A 17,568-nucleotide genomic window follows, 5' to 3' on the forward strand; every position below is an offset into this window, starting at 1 on the left:
GCAATTTTCTACCATATATGAAATTTAGAAGTTTTTCTTCTGGCTCAGTCCTTGGTATAAATGTTGGTTTGTTTTCAAAAGTTGAAAAGCAGGCTGGGTGCAGTGGCTTACACCTGTAATCCCCAACACTTTGGGAGGCTGAAGCCGGCAGTTTGCTTGAAGCCAGGAGGTGGAGACCAGCTTGAGCAACAAAGCAAGACGTATCTCCACAAAAAAAGAAAAAAGTTGAGCCTATAGTCCCAACTACTCAGGAAGCTGAGGCAGGAGGATCGCTTGACTGCCCAGGAATTTGAGGCTGCAATAATCTATGATCATACCACTGCACTCCAGCCTGACCAATAGAGCAAGATCTTGTATTTTTTTTTAAAGTCCCACATTGCATACTTGATGTCTCTTCTTTCGAATCTCTAATCATTTTTCCATATTTATTTTCTAATACTTTCATTAATACTGCTGAGACAGCTGGAAACTATTACAAATTCCGACCATCCCTGATATACATCACCCAATCTTTATCCTTTGCTGTGACCCACTGGCCAAAGTTCACCTCCCTTGAGTTATTCAATGGGATGAATTTATGGAAAAATACAAGATTAAAAAAAAACTTTCTAAGACTCTAATGAAGATTTGTGATCAGAAAATCCTATTAAATGGTAGCACATTTAATGAGGGCTTAAATAATATTATTAACAGTCCAATAATTAGACCCCTTCACCACACAATGTCAAGCTAACAGGGTCATAATTTCCGGCAACACTGGTTACAGGTGCTCTGGAGTTAGCTGTTTTTCATTCTTCTCCTTTAATTTGATTAAGCCAGAAATAATGAGCAAATGCAAACCCTTCCTGGAACGCATCATTCAATTTCTTTTCAAAAATTGCACAGGTGGAGTCCAGCAGTTTCTTGGCCATGTACTGAGGTAGGATCCATGAAATACAAAATATTCCATCAATTATCAACTAAAGATGAGATGCACAATGAAGCTTCTCACATTGGTGTTTACCCTCATGATCTGGTTTTATTAAAATGTACTCCAAAACATTATCCAGGTATGAAGAAAAGAATACATCATTGAGCAGACAGAGGTTAAGCTTCCCCAAAGAGTGAAAGCAGAGGATGTTGCAATACTAAGTATACCAGACAGAACCATGAATCCTGTAATGCAGTCTTTGATTAGGAATGGACTACATAGGAAAACTCACTGCTAAAATCTGGCCACTATTCACTGTAAGCTTATTTATATGGGTGGGAGACTACTAAGGATGAGAAATTTGAAATTATTTACATATCCTGACATATGGACAATATTCTCCAGCAAGCTGACATATTGGAATGGTTGCTGCTATTGTTACAAGTTTGTGCAAGTTAGTATAATAATTCCATAATGTTCAGAGAAGCTGAGCTGACAGGTGGCTCCAGGATAAATCTTCTTATATCATTTCTTGATAAAAATCATCTAAAACCTGGAAAGTAAAGTCCCAACTACTAAACTAAGCTTTCATGACCTCCCATAGGCTGATCTGAATCTGCTTTTCAAGCTAACCCACAACACTCTCATTCAAAGATATAATACCTGTCAGTCAATGTCCTACTTTGGTGTATTTTAAAACATGTCCTGTACCTTCTTAAACCCAATGTGTGTCACTGATGTTTTCTTTGCTCAAAATGCTTTCTCCCCACTGAGAGGCAAGCTCCACCTCTGACTGTTCAAATTCCATCTATCTGATTAAAGCCTTTAGCAATTTTCAGGAAAAGGAAACAGCAGATACTGTACATGACATACATTCATGTATGTATGATATACATATTTATACACACATTTTTTATACATCTGTGTTTGTAATTTAGTGGTTAAAAGAGAATCAGACACACATAGGTTCAAATCTTAGCCCTGCTTCATAGCTATGGGATCATGAGCAGATTTAAGTTTATTTAGTATAAAATGAGGATGGCAATGTCTACTGATAGCACTATTGTGAGAATAAAATAAAGTAGCATACCTGAAGTCTCTGGAATATAACAGGAGCTCAAGAAGAATATTATTAACAATACCATTACTTCTCTGGAATTAAGTAAATAAAAGGAAAAAAATAGAAATCTAAAAATTGCTTCTTAAAATAATTATTAATTATTATTATTATTATTTTGAGACAGAGTTTCGCTCTGTCACCCAGACTGGAGTGCAGTGGCACAATCTTGGCTCACAGCAACCTCTGCCTCCTAGGTTCAAGCGATTGATTCTCCTGCCTCAGCCTCCCAAGTAGCTGGGATTACAGGCGTGCACCACCATACCCAGCTAATTTTGTATTTTCAGTAGACACAGGGGTTTCACCATGTTGGCCAGGCTGGTCACAAATTCCTGACCTCAAGCGATTTGCCTGCCTTGACCTCCCAAAGTGTTGGGATTACAGGCACAAGCCATTGTGCCTGGCCAAAATAATTTAAATTAAAATTTTAAATTAAACATATGCCTTACCATTTGGAGAAAAAAAAGCATAAAATAGTATAATTAAGGAGACAATTGAAATTTTAAGAAACTCAAAAGGAAATGGGAAAAGGTCATTCTTCCTTTGATAACAGGAATCTATGATTCCCATAATCAAAATTATATCACAAATTTTAAAAGTTAAAAAAATTTAAACCTAAACAAAATAACTGTTTTACTTCCATAACATCCTACCTTCTGTTTTTTTGAATGAATACTGCTTGTTCTTTTCTTTACAAATCTCCTTTCAAGTTTATTTCACCCTGTGTACTGATACTTCTTTTGTTTCCAAAATGTGCATATGGATTGCTTTTCAAATGAATATGATTGCCGGGTTTTCTTGTGAATATAAGGGCCTTTCTCTCCTATGTATCTCAAAACAATTTCTGGAAAGATGGTGTTAGGTGGGAACCTTGGCTGGGCTCTGCTCCTGTGTGGGGAACCATGGAGGTGAGGTTGAAGTCCTCATTCAGCTTTTGCTAGTAGATGTTCTCCTTCCTTCCTTTTGCATGCAGACTGGAAGAACTGGAACAAAAGCCTTGCTTCAAACATGTCTCAAACCCTGTGACCTTACTTCCACAACAGCTTCCCCAAGCCACTCTCCACTTAAAGCTGAAGTAGCCTTATCCCAGGAAAGAATGACTCACATGTAGCTGGGCAATCATTTCTCTTGCCATTTGTTCCAGTCTATCCACAGAAGGAGAATTAACAACCAAATATGGTTCGAGTTTTTAATCTTCAAGCAAATTGTAACCTGTAAGTGGGGAAAGTGTAAAGTGCAACAACAAATAATGTGTGACACCTACACTACACCATGTAGCTGACTTCATACTTCCTTGATTTGCCCTCCTTTCATATCTGTATAAATCTCCCCAGCACTCCTGAGATTATAATCTGCTTAAGGACACCATCATGACTATGTTGGAGTTTGTTAGTCAGCTGGTTATCTGTTTAATCTCATAAATGACTGTGAACATAGAGGCATTTTTTAGAAGTATATCTTTGACTTTTCATAATTACCTTCAAAGAAGTGATAAGAAGGTGTTCTTCGGAGTGAGATCTTAATTCATATTTAGGACTAGATGCTGGGTGACTGTTTCGGGAATCACAAACATACAAAACAGCATTCCAGTGGTGTTCTAAACCACTTAACGTTAGCCTTCGAATTCCATGTTAAATTTAAGTGGTAAACAATCTTTTCTTCAAGTTGCTTCCTCTCTCATGGCCACCACTGACGCAGACATCAGCTGGAAGAGAGGCCTCCAAGGATTAGGCAGTGTGCGTTAGACATAACTTGGCAGCCACTTGTAAACTCCAAAGAAAGTAAATCAAATATCAGTGACCGATTGTGAAGCTCAATTGCTTCCTCTTTTCCAGTTTCTCACAAAACTGTTTGAATTCAGCTTCCCTTCTCCCTAACAGTAGCCAATTCTGACGGAAGTCTATTCTCTCAAACTTGCTTCTATTTAGGAGAAATTGCTTATATTGTTTTTCCCAAGCCTATTAATAACCTAGAAAAGAGTTACACACGCTGAATCTTAAACAACACCACAAATATTTTCCTGTGGCATTATCACTGTATTTTTCTAAGGTCTGAACTCTATCTTTACCTCAAGAATATGAATTCAATAGCAAATTCACAAAGGGTAATATCACAGAAACTATACACACGATTTATTTTCCATAGTCATGCAGCTGCAGTTTTAATAGTTTCATTTTTTTTCTGAATTTCACGAAGGGGCATGTAAGAGGTAATGTTAATATTTTTATATAAATTTAAATATTTCAAAAGGTAAAGTTGTATTGATTTATGTCTTGTGAGTCTTTAATATGTGATAGCAGTAAATTGTGTTTGAAATAACATTAAAAAAAAGAAAAAGCATTGAAAAAATATACCTTATACCTGACTATTTTTTCCTATCTCTTCACTTAAACTAATCACAAAGGGTTCATTGGAGGATGTTATGAGGAATTATTCTTTAAAATATGAAATTTGTAAGAGACTTTAAATGAAAAAAAAAAAACCACACACTGAAACCCTACTGATGCCTAACAGACAGAAACTTTCCATTTCTCCATAAGCAGTAGTACAGAACTAGATACTTCAGCCTTTTCAGATTAGACAAGTTAACACATTTCCAAAAAAATGCTTGTGAGACACTAAAAGGTATCTGTGGAACCCAAATTCTTTCCAAAAAAATTCTCATTTTCTGTTGCTCCTCCATACATCAGTTCTGCTCAGGTCTGGCGACTATTCTACTTTTCCAACAGGTCTGCCCAGGAGTAGCTCTCCTTTCCTCACCATCAGCTCTTAACCAGTTGAACCAACCCAGATTCCTTGCAAACTAAACAGAACATAATCCAAGGTAGAGCAATCCTTTTTGCGTCACTAATCCTGCCAGATACTGCCCATTCCTCTGCCTTTACTAATGTCTGTCTTTTAATTATATGTAGATTCTTCCTGGTGAAGACATCTCATCTTTCAAGACAGCTAAGCATTTTTATTGCTATAAGATTTTCCTGACTCCACTCCTCAACCTGGATAGAATTAATAACTCTTTTTTGGTTCCCACTATATGCTGTACAGACTGCTATTATATGCTTACACCATTCTACTGTATTCATCTATTTACTTCTTTATTACCCTCCTGGTAGAGAGTAAATTACTGGAGGGTCTAAACTATGTCTTTTACTATGTCGTTACTACATTTTACATAACATGACATTACTGCGTCATAGTACATATGACACTAAATAGTTGGAGAACGGGAACAATGAATGAATAACTGCAAACATGAGATAAATTTAAATTGTGCTTCAACAAAATTTTCAGAAAAGGTCTTCTTTTCATTACCTGGAGAATAGATTTTTCTGCTACTTTAAGACTCAAACAGGAGGTGGTAGGCAGACTTGCTTGACCTCATCTGACTTTCCTATATTCACACAAAAGTCTTCAATAATTAACCCTGACAAAGGTTGTCAAAGAGCAATTCCTAATCTTAGAGTGAAAGGTTGCTGAAGTGTGGATTGTTTGTATAATACAAGGGCATTTTTTAATGGAGTCTCACGAGTATCTAGTGAGTTAACAATAAATGATAAAACACTGGCAATTCAGCTACTCTGGCTTCCTGGGGTTAATCTCTTAGATGCCTGCAGCCTTTGTACTCCTGTGAAGTGAAGAAACTGTGTTAGCAGTGCCTACATGGATATTTTTATATAATTGTAAATGCTTATATTGCCCTTCTAAAATAAATATTTAATTGAACACTTTAAAAGTGTTCCAAAAGTTAAACCAACAATTTAATTTAAAGATTTCCAAGGTACAAAACCATGCTCCTTAAATGCAAAGATTTTAGTTTTTTTAAATATTTCTGAGAGGAGGATTAGGATTTGTGATTGTTATATCTTATTAATCCATTTATTTACAAAATACCAGGCATTGTAATGACTGCTTTCAACTACTCATAGGTTAAAAGGCTTTTGGAGTGTGGTATCAGATACAATAAACTCAGAAACTAAGAGTAGATTAATCACAATTATAAACATGACCTAAACATGACAGGATTGCTCATTATGTCTAGACATCCTGCAGTATGTTGGGGTATTTCATTTCTCAATTTCAACATACTAACAATGTAATAACCTTGATATTTATAGCCATATTTTAATGGCCCATTTTAATTATTTTGGCACTACAGACATTTACTAGTTAACACTATTAAAATTAGCTTTTACAATTAGTTATTATCTATCTTGGAGTATCTAAATTTTAACACAAAATTTCATTCCTTTGGAACACAGACATTACTTAGGAAAACTTTTTCTGTACTCCAATAATTGTTCTCTCATCTCCAAACCTGCTTCTTAATAAGTTACTAAAGCTGCTTGAAGAGCCAATTCTCTTTGCACACTCTGTGACCACAAGTTTCAGAAAACTTACCATTTGCTATCCAACTTATTTGCAGAGCACCTACCTGACCCAGGAGGCTAGTTTCCAGAAGTCTCCCTCTTCCCCTCCATCTCACCTTTCCTGACCCCACCACCACCTGGTTTCCTTGTAGTCTGCTTCTATGGACTTTTGAAGGAAGAAGAGCCATATAACAGAGGCTGTGGGAGCAGTATGGGCTTTCTTGAAGTTCCCAGTTAGAAATCAGAATGTTTTAACACGAAGAGAAGTTACAAATTCAATTAGGATCCAGAACAGTCAGACAGATTAAGAGTCAAATAAGCTTTGGTGGCTGGCTTGAGATCTTGACTTCTCTTTATAAGCATTTCTTTTCTGGGAAAACTAATTCTGCATTGAACATATCTAAATTATAAACCAAGAATTATAATACAATTTGTTTATAAAAGATGTAGATCACTACAGATTACATTTAAGAATATGAATAATTTCTTCTTTAAAATTCTGGCTTTAAATTCAGGGTCTTGCTCTGTTTCCCAGGCTAGAGTGCAGTGGTGCAATCATAATTCACAATCATAGCTCACTGCAGGCTCAAACTCCTGGACTCAAGGGATCCTCTAGCCTCAGCCTTCCCAGTAGCTGGGGTTACAGGCATGTGCCCCATACCCAGTTCTGGTTTTGTTTTGCTTTAAGGAATTGAGAATATAGGAAGTGCTTATTTTCATGAGAAAATGGTGATAGGTTAGTTTTAGATTGCCAAGAATGCTCTTTATAAGAAAGCCTAAGATTTCTTTTAACTTCATTGTTTTTCTTATTTAACCAGGTTGTTTTTTGTTTTTTGTTTTTTTTTGAGACAGAGTCTTGCTGTCGCCCGGGCTGGAGTGCAGTGGTGCGATCTCCACTCACTGCAAGCTCCGCCTCCCGGGTTCACGCCATTCGCCTGCCTCAGCCTCCCGAGAAGCTGAGACTACAGGTGCATGCCACCACGCCCAGCTAATTTGTATTTTTAGTAGAGACGGGGTTTCACCATGTTAGCCAGGATGGTCTCGATCTCCTGACCTCGTGATCCACCCATCTCAGCCTCCCAAAGTGCTGGGATTACAGGTGTGAGCCACCGCACGTGGCCTTAACCAGTTTTTTAAATTGAAAATCTAGTATGAGCCAAAAAGCTTTTTATGAGTGCTAGAAAGAGCAATGAACAAGACAGGCAATTCCTGATCTAATGGAGTTGACATTCCATTAGAAAGGGGAAAAGGTGACAGAATACAATACATGAACAAGAAAATTTAGATATGGATATATGATATGAATAAACATAACAGTGATGAGACCCCGTAGGGGTGGGTCTTCTTGCGGAGGCCACTCTGAGGTGGTAACGTAAGAGTTGAGTGAGTCAATGCTGTATAAATGGAAATACGGATGAGCAAAACACTGGGGCAGAACTTTCCAGGCTTAGGTATTAACTAGAACACAGGATGTAGGACAAGAAGAAGCTGGGCATATTTAAAGAACTGTGCCCACTGTGGCTGTGCTGGGTGAACAGGGAGGTGGTAGAAGATGAGATCAGAGAATGGGCAGAGACTGATCCTGAGGGAGATGGAGGTCAGAGTCCCTCTGTTATGTGCAATAGGAAGACACCAAAAAGTTTTAGGGAAAATGATTAGAGTCAATTTAGTCTTTAAAAGGACCACTCCTGCTGCTGAGAGGAGAACAGACTATGGAGAAAGGGGTCAGGTTAAGACCATAGGGAAGAGTTTGGAGTCCATAAAAGAAGAAAGGTGGCTTAGGTGAGCAAGATAATGGTGACAATTGAGAGAAGGGATCACAAATGGGATAAACCCAAAAAACAGAGAGTAGAAAAGCATTTAATTCCCAAATATGGTTAACTAAGGTTTTGTTTTGTTTTGTTTTTCCTTTCTTTTTTTAAGAGACAAGGTCTTTATTGCCCAGGCTGGAGTGCAGTGGCATGATCACAGCTCACTGCAGCCTCCAACTCCTGGGCTCAAGCAATTCTCCTTTCTCAACCTCCAGAGCAGCTGGGACTACAGCATGCACCACCACGCCTGGCTTTTTAATTTTTTTCTCTGAGCATTTTTTGTAAAGAAATCTATACTTTAAAAGTTTTTAAAAATGCAAAAATTGAGAATTTGTACTCAAGATTTTCATTCAACCTTGATCTCTGTCTTGCAGAAGAGCGAGAATAAACGGGGGGTTGGGGCTTAGAGGTGCGCTCTGGAGTTATGGAATTTCTCATAGTTTCCACATCAAACCCCATAAAATCACTTGCACATGCCATCATCTACAGATGAAATGTGACCACAAAACCCACTTGGTTGTTGATATTTGACATGTTTCAGTTTGGCAATAACATTCGCCCTTACAACCAAAACATAGTGCCTGAAACCAAGCTCCTCCCCCATCCTGGCAGAACACAGAGTGTATGTTCCCAAAAGATGGTATCTGAATAGGGCTCTGCCAGAAAGGCAGTTCTAGACTGCACACAACTAGCCTATAGGAAAGGCTGCTCTGTCTTTGTGACTGATGTTATTTTGGTCTTTTACCTTTTGGCATTGGATGTGATATATGAAAAAGAACAGTTTCTTCCCTTGGGAGCTTAAAGTTCAGCCAGGCAGGTAGGCAACTACATAAAAGGCACTCTGTTGTACAGCAAGCAGATAAAGCTCAGGAGACACAACTTCCTGGGGTTTAGGTCAATGTAAATCTAAAAACCAATTTTGTAAGGACCACTCATTAAAAAGTTTCACAGAAGGAAGCAAGATTTCACAGAGTTACAGAGGAAACTAAAGAGAAGTCTTTAGTTCTAGCATGCTTACTACAGTAACAGAGTAAATGTTAAAACTGTCTGCAAGAAGACCATGCTATTAGGCTCCAAGGAAGTGGAGGGAAGAAGCACTACCGAGGTCTCTGAGGGCTCCTCTGTAAAGGGGTGGAGAAGGGGTTATGGAAACACCCTTCGGAGATAGACTTACTTGATCTGAGACCTGGGGCAAGTCACAGAATTGTTTAGTGTCTCAGATTTCTTACACACAATGCAGAGGCAATAATACATATACTGACTATGCCATAGAGTGCTGGAATTAACTTATCAAGTGTTTATCATCGTCCTTAGCAGTACTGTTTCATTAAATAAGTGTCTCTGTATTTTCACAAGACCAGTGCTCTAGCCCTTCAGCTATGGAGCCAAGTATCTCTGTATTTCAAAATATAAGTCTATTTCAAATTTCAAATGTATACACACACACACACACACACACAAGCTCACACCATATATATAATTTTCTAGATAGGCAAGCATATTATATATATCCAATTTTTAAGGTTATAACAATTCAACACAAGCAATGAGGACACAAACACTTAGAAAATACTCAGATCAGGGAAAAAAAACTCTTAAAAACTATAAACAAAATTACTGATGATGTCCACTACAGATAATGCAGACCAACGGAAACAAATTTCATGGTCTACATTACCTATAGTACAATGAAAGGCACAGTTACAGGCTTGACAGAGCCAATTATTGAAAAAGGGTGGGGCCCCAAATTCTCCCCTCCCTTGCAGCTGATTTAAGAAAGCCTGAAGCACAGAAAAGCAGGCTCAGGGGCTCAGGTTCTCTGGAAGGATTCAGTGTTCAACTCAGGGCAGAACCTGAAGGGCCTCTGCATGTCGTGAGGTAGCAGGAATCCTCCTTGCCCTCCTCTTCTGAAATCTCCTTCCTCGGATCTTGTGTCTTGGGCATTTGAACATGATCCACTATGTATCTTCTCAACAATGCTGCAAATCAGGCATTCTTATTATTTTCCTAGTGATTTTTTTCCCACTGTAGTTGACAGATGTTACCCCATCAGTCTCTCTAATTCCAAAACTGAGACACTTCCCCCTACGCTCCATATCTGTTACAGTTCTTTAGAGCTCTCATTAAATATTCATAAAAACAACTTTTTTCATATGTTGCTTTTGCCTAGTCAGGGACATCAAGGAAGGAAGGCTTTTAAAGGTCAAGGATAGTTTATGTTACTTAAGCTGTAATAAAAGGTTCCAAACTGGTATTTTTTGGTAAAGTCTGGATTTGCCTCACAAATTTTCCTAGTAACAAAAGCTATGTTGCAAACATGATAATGTCACTGTAGCCTCATTCAGAATATTACTCACTCTTTCTGTTGCTTTGCTACTTCAGCACTTGGGAAAGTCTGAATTACCCAGTATTGTGACCATGATACTATTTTTGTATCTTTAGTGTCCACTTATTTTCAATGTAGTGAGAACAGTCTATTTGAGCTGAATTTTGAAAGCTTGTTGAGGAAAAGGAATTCGATTTTATTATTAAGAGACTTTAAGAAAGACAAATTTGATACATAAAGGAAAATGTAGCCTTAAATAAAAAGAAAGCAAAAATAAAATAATATTTTTTGGGGGAATTCAATACCTTAATATGCAAATTTCACTCTATTTTGAGTACCAAAATCATTGTAATCCTCCAAAGCACACACTTGTGAATAGCATAATATTAATATTTTTGGTTGTAGAATGACTTATATAATTATTTGATAATTGCTAATTATAAATTTGTTTCATGATTGATTGCAAGTTTACATAAAGTTCAATAGTAACAATACCAAAAATATAAGGCCATCACAGAAATTTGGATTCAAGAAATGGAAAAAGAAAGCTCAAACTAGAGCTCTAATTTTCTCCTAGATATAAGGTGATTAAGTTAGGTGCATTAGCAGGGAGTCACTTGCCTAGACCTAAAAAATTCAAATTAATCACAACATATAAATAAACACATGGATCAAAGAGAAACTTACTAATTCCTATTACCCTTTCAACAAACTTCAACAGGAAGTTCTCTTTCAAGGAAAGAAAATACTAGTGGAGGAGATGGGGGAGACCTGCCCCTTGTGTGGCAGCCCCAGGGGCCAGATTCCCTGCAGCAAACCTATGATCAGAGCCACCAGAATTGTTCCCCACTTCCTGTGCTTTGATTGCCTTCTTCTTTCATTGACAAACTTCACAGGTGTGGTGTGATAGCCTCATCCATTTTCTTCCTATCCATTTACTCTTTAACCTTTTCTAATTTTCATCATTTCTCTCCAAGTTTCCAGGGACCTTGTTCTTGCAAAATTTGAGGACTAATCTCCTCATGACGCTCAAATCTTTCCATTTGAAACCTTTTTCCTTCTTTGGCTTCAAAAACTTTAACATTTTCCAATCCTCTTGTAGTGATCCTTCTCATTCCACATAGCGTGGTCTCTAAATACGTGAGTTTTGGAGCCAGACACATCTGGCTTCAAATTCTTCTTCCTTCAATGTTCTACCTATGTAGGTTAGGGTAGGTAACTGAATATCTCTTAGTCTCTTTAAGGATGATAACAGTACCCATCTCATCTGGTTGTTATAAGAGTAAATAATGCAATATGTGTAAATCACTAAATTCAGTGCCACAAAGCCCAGCCCTTAATGACATTAGTTATATGTATTCTATATACACAGGTTCTCTACCCAACCTGTCTCAGAGAACCTATTTTAAAGTGTCAAGAAGCTCTACATTTATGTAGATAACATCTAAATCTCCATGCTATGGAAACCTTAAACCCCTCATGTTCAAAATTGCACATATCGTTCTCCAATTATTAAACCTTTCCACTTTCGTATTTAAGTCAAATGAAACCACTAGTTTCACAGTCACCTTAAAAATCTTCTCTCTCATTTGGTGACAGAGTAAATTTCATTAATTCCTCATTTATGAAGCAACTTAGTATAGCAGTTTTAAAAATGACTGGAGGCTGGCTGCTGTGTTCAAATACTAGTTCTGTTACTTACCACTATGTGACCTATGGCAAGTAATTAAACTCTTTATGTCACAATTTCCTAATCTGTAAAATGAGAATAATATTAGTACCTACCTCATAATCCCTACCTCCTGTAATATGTAATAAATATTACATTAATGTTTAGTAAATAAAATTTGCAATGTGGCTTTTTTATTGATTTAAAGACAGACAAGAAAAGTGCAGAAATTTAATAAGGCAAAATAAGATATTTTTATTAGTCCTTATTCCTTCCTTTGAATTCTCATTGCCATTACCACTGTCTAAGCTCAGAACCCATCCTAATCGGATGATGGTAAAAGCAGTCCACCCAACATCTCTACTCTCCCTAATTAGAGCCTCTTACCTTCTTTAGTCCATTTTTCCTTTAATCCTTCATTGCCAGATTAATCCTTAAAAATACTCCTTTCATATTGTGACTTTTTGGACTAACTCCATTGGTGACTCTGTAACTCCTCATGGTTCTCAGACAATGGGAAGCTGCCTCACCTGCAGTCAAAACTTACCTATTTCTCTGTGGGATCTGCAAGCCTTACTCAAGTGAAAGCAACCAGGATCACTATAACTTAGATGTCTTTGTTCTTGTTCTTTTCCTTGCCTAGAATGTGTCACATTCCAAGTCTTCAAATCTTATACATTCTTCAACAACCAGGTCAGATTCCATTTCCTCCACAGAGACTTTGCAAACTGGGGTCCCTTATTCTCAGCCTATGCAGTACTACAGAGGAAGAGATTTTTTTCTCTGTATATACTTGGTTCTTACTATGAGGTTAGTGTTTTAGGTTATTATTTACACGCTTTGTGTGCGTGTATGCATCTTGCTTGGTATTTCTCATTGCACAATCTTAATATTGTATATATGATAGATGAGATGGAAGTGGTCGAACTGCTGGATGAATAATGGTCTTGACCTGAGATGCGGGTTTGGCTCAGTTTTTTGGTTTAATTTCACAATTGAATGTTGAATGGTCACTCAGTCATGAATGTAATAATATTTTCACCATGCCATTGAGCATACCTAAATTGAGTCAAATAGTTTAATAAATTCAACTTAAATGTATATTCATATCTGTGTGCAGAATGTCTTTATTCATATTCACCCAACTAATCTCTACATGAAGAAAAGATACAGTTAAATACCCCAATCTCTACATAAAGACACATTTAAATACAGTTAATTGTACAAAAAAAGGCTTACATACTCAATATCATTCTAGTGGGGGGAGGGCACCTACAGGATCTTGGTAGAAAAGAATGAACTTGGGGCAGGGGAACTAGTTATATCTTCTTTCTAGTAGTTTATTTTATGTCCAAAACAACACTGAGAAGTTTTACAAATTGTCAAATGCTATGAGAATGACCAGAATAAAGGCCTTGTTCATACTCTAAATTATCTCTTAGTCCACTTGCCTAAGGACCTTTCCCTTTCTTAGAAAAAAGAAATAAAAAAAATCAGAAGGACACAGCAGCAGCCTTTCATTAATGAGGGAAAGATACAAGTGTGCAGTCATTTTAAAGGCAATAATATTTGAAATGAAACTAAAAAAATTAATTAATGGGATTTCTTAAATAAAATTTCATACTAAGAAAAATAGCTTGATTATATGGATTTAGTAATAATAATAACAGCAACAGTAGCAGCAACAACAACAACAACCAGAGATGTTTTGGGGTCATAATATAGCTAATCTAATACCTTACTTAACAAGTAGGATCTGGAAACCCACCATAGACTCACTGATGCACTACCTGAATTTTAACAAGATGCCTGCATTGAAGTTTAGGAAACACTTTCCTTGCTACTTTCTTGATCCATTTATATCTCCACTAACATATAATCATAAATGTTCTACTGAAAAATGACCCTCTACTTCTCAATTTCCTAATCTTCAAAGCAAGATTTAATTTTGATCCTTGTACTTAAACGCTTACATACTTTTTTATTCAGCAAAAAAGTAGAAATAACAAAGGATATTCTGGTTAATAAGTGATTAACAAAAACTTCCAACTAAGGAAAATTCTTTTCTGACTGATGAACATTTTACCATCTCTATCTTACTCTGCTTCAGTTGATTAAAATATGCTTGTTACATATGTGTCTTCAAGCCTTACTCACACAATGACTTTCTTGAGTTGGCAATCTCAACAAAACAGCGCAAGCTGCTGGAACAGAAACCAGGATTCATAGTATCCAGAAGGAGCCAGCATTTGGGAAGTCACACAGGACTTCTGCCTTTAGTCATGCACAAAGATTCCCAAAGATGCTAGATACTCAAAGCGAGAATGACATAATTCCAGATTAAAGCAGAATCTTTTCGCAAGGGTGTCTGAGTAGGATCCTCCCTGGGAAACAGGACATTGCAAAATGACATCCCAAAATGTTGCAGAATGAGAAAGTGATCAAAAGACAGTAACGGTCCAACTTTTTTAAATTCCAGAGAATAGGCCCCTAAGCTATAGTCTTGCTGGTTAATATACGGACTTATACACATTCCTAGATGAATTTGCTATTTAGTTTCAGAAAATGTGTTTATGCTGTACAAATAACAAACCATAGAGAAGAAAAACAAATATTTTCCCTTGTTAAGTATTATTAATCAGAGTAAATACAGTTCTATCTTTTCATCATGTTTTCTATGAGGAAACTTCTGTTCTTTTTTTAGATTTGGAGGATTGCTTTTCCTGACAGAACCTCCAGAACTGAGAACCCTGAACTGCAAACTTGCTCTTTGTCACTAGTTGTTTACCAGCCTTATCAGGGCACACATGGGTTGGCAATGTGATTCAAAGATAAAAATCCCAAAGATATAATTAGATGTTTTTCTCAGAAATATCACCCAATACCATGAAAATTTGTTTGCTGTTTCTTCACATCATACTTGAAGAGCCCCACAATTTCTTGTCATTTAATCATTTTCATTTATATAAGTGAGAAAAAATAACTTGGTATTGAAGAAATATGTACATTTTTTGATAAACTGAAAATAGAGACCTTTATCTCAAAGCTTCTATGACATAATAAAAACATTTTTCTGTATCAATAACACACTTAATGCTCATAAATATAATGATGAAGCTAATTTTATGTCCCTGAATTTAAACATATATAAGCAGTAGAAAGATATATTCAAAGCCAGTGGAGTACAATCTTTCTTATGGTACATTTGCATTTAATTAAATTCTGAATAAAGAGGATAAAAAGAGAAAGGTAGGACACCACAAATGTGTATTTGCTATGCTGCAAATACCCTCTTGCCCAGTTAAAGAAGTACTATGAAAGCATCTCTCAAGTTTTTTACTGAACGCCATCATGGCTAAAGAGAGACCGATAAATTTAAGGGAGAAAAATAAATCTTCTACTGCCACCTACTGGTATTTTATAGTCAATGATTCTCAAGGGTGCTATAATGACAAACTCCAGATTCAAGCAGAATCTTGATTTTTAAAGCAGGAATAATCTTTGGATTTGTATCCATATTCCTCCAATCAAGAAAAAAAATATACACACACACACACACACACATATATACACACACACAATAAATTATAGTTATAATAGTCTACATATTTCTAGAAGTAGAAAGTAGAGCTGGACGAGCATATTTTCCTGACTTTCTGATTCACGGACCCATTATACCACACTGCTCCAAAAGGAAGTCCAGGACTATCACATTTCCATTCTTTCCTTCTCCACAAAAGCCATTCTACTTAGTCCTAGTTCATTAATAAAGATTTGAAAATGAATGGTCTTGGCAGACTTGTCTGCAAAGTATTCACAACTCAAACACTCTAGGTCAGCTATAGAATTTTCCCTCTTAGTTAAAGAACCACAGGCCAAGCCTGCATTTTTTTAAGACTTCTCTAGAGTTGATTTAACCTCCAAAAATGACAATATAACATTGACAGAGGATCCCAAATGAAAGATCCAAGGCTGGAACTGTAATAACTCCTGCTGGCAAGATTCTGTAACTGGAGCTATAAACATGACTTTAAAATTTAGATAGCATGGGAGCCCAACTTACTGTAGTCAGCTTCTTGTTTTGGGGGGTCTAGGAATTTTTTAAAGCCTTAGCTAAAAGGTTTTAAGGGAGATAACTATTCTTAACTCAGAGGGTATTGTTAAATCTAAGTAGATAAAGCATTTTGAAATAAACTATTTTCTATCAATAACATACCAATTCTTCCTGCCAAAAAAGAGCTATGAAAATACTTTTTTAGTTATTTCATGTCACAAGTCATACACTACATGATTTTTCATGCCACATTGTTTCATTTATTCTAAAAATATACTGAAAAACATGGATATGACTAACCGTTTTGTCCAAAATTAATGTTAAGTACAATATGAATCAAAAGTCAATGCTCCAACATAGAAATCCTGGTTTTGTCTTTCACATCCCTAGACATGAGCAAATTTGTCTGCTAGGACACTGAGGAGTTGTCTGTAATTCTATAGTGCTATAATTAAGTCTTGTACAAATTCTGCTGCCAAAAAATCACCAGAGTGGGTGGTGAATAAAGCCAAGTAAACTCTAATTATGGAAGGCGGGTTTTCTAAGATCTTAGATTCAAGAAGCAAAGGCGAGATCAGACAGCTAAGGCAGGTTACAAAGGCAATATAAATAGCCTTGTGAAATTCAAAGCAAGCCCCTTTGGTAACCACTGCTACTTCTCATAGCTCATAGGGCCTTTAAAAAACCAATCAGAGACCTCTGCTTAGAATCAAGCACTTAATTATTCCCTGAAAAACAGAGTTATGCAATTTACAGTCATTTTCACTCCTAGAACAAAAAAGGGTGACAGAATCCCAATGTTTAAGATAATTTTCCATTTTATATTTCAGCTCCACCACAAATGCTATTTTTTTCAAGTTCTATCCAGAGTTCAATAAATGCACTTTAGCATTCTAAAAAACTGTGCAAATCATGTCTACAGCACAATAAATACACACATATGACCAGCACCCAATCAATAGAGTATTGTCTGCATTGCAGAAGTGTCTCCCCATCCAGAAAAGTGGGATTTTTTAATTTTATAAAACAATATTAAAAATTATCTCAATAAGAGCATTATATAGAATATTCTTTCTGCCTGGATCTATAATTTCAGCCTTAAAGTAGAAGTGATTATGCTTTTTTTCCTTTGCCTATATAAATGTCTAGGCCCTTTTTAGTCCTTATCAACAAACTGAATTTTCACTCATTTGAGTCCCAGCTCAATATCATCTCCTCTATGAAGACTTTCTTGACCTTCAGAGAAAAATGAAAAAAATGAATTAAGCCTTCATCTATTTTCACAGAGTAGTTTGCAAATGGTCTATGTTCACA

The 17,568-nt window shown here is 36.5% G+C and overlaps 1 protein-coding gene across 10 annotated transcripts in view; it reads right to left on the minus strand.

The window, feature by feature from the left end:
* Positions 1 to 17,568, minus strand: part of ADGRV1 (adhesion G protein-coupled receptor V1) — a 606,362-nt gene that overhangs the window by 283,134 nt on the left and 305,660 nt on the right. The window contains exon 84 of one of the 10 annotated variants that reach the window (XM_063810273.1): positions 14,359 to 14,584. The exons of the other annotated variants lie outside the window; for them this stretch is intronic. Coding sequence (XP_063666343.1) covers positions 14,477 to 14,584 — 108 coding nt within the window. The 3' untranslated portion in view covers positions 14,359 to 14,476. Of the gene's footprint in view, positions 1 to 14,358; positions 14,585 to 17,568 lie in introns of those variants that run through there. 10 annotated transcript variants of the gene reach the window in all.

The sequence above is a fragment of the Pan troglodytes genome, chromosome 4 (assembly GCF_028858775.2).
Source record: "Pan troglodytes isolate AG18354 chromosome 4, NHGRI_mPanTro3-v2.0_pri, whole genome shotgun sequence".
Lineage (NCBI taxonomy): Eukaryota > Metazoa > Chordata > Mammalia > Primates > Hominidae > Pan > Pan troglodytes.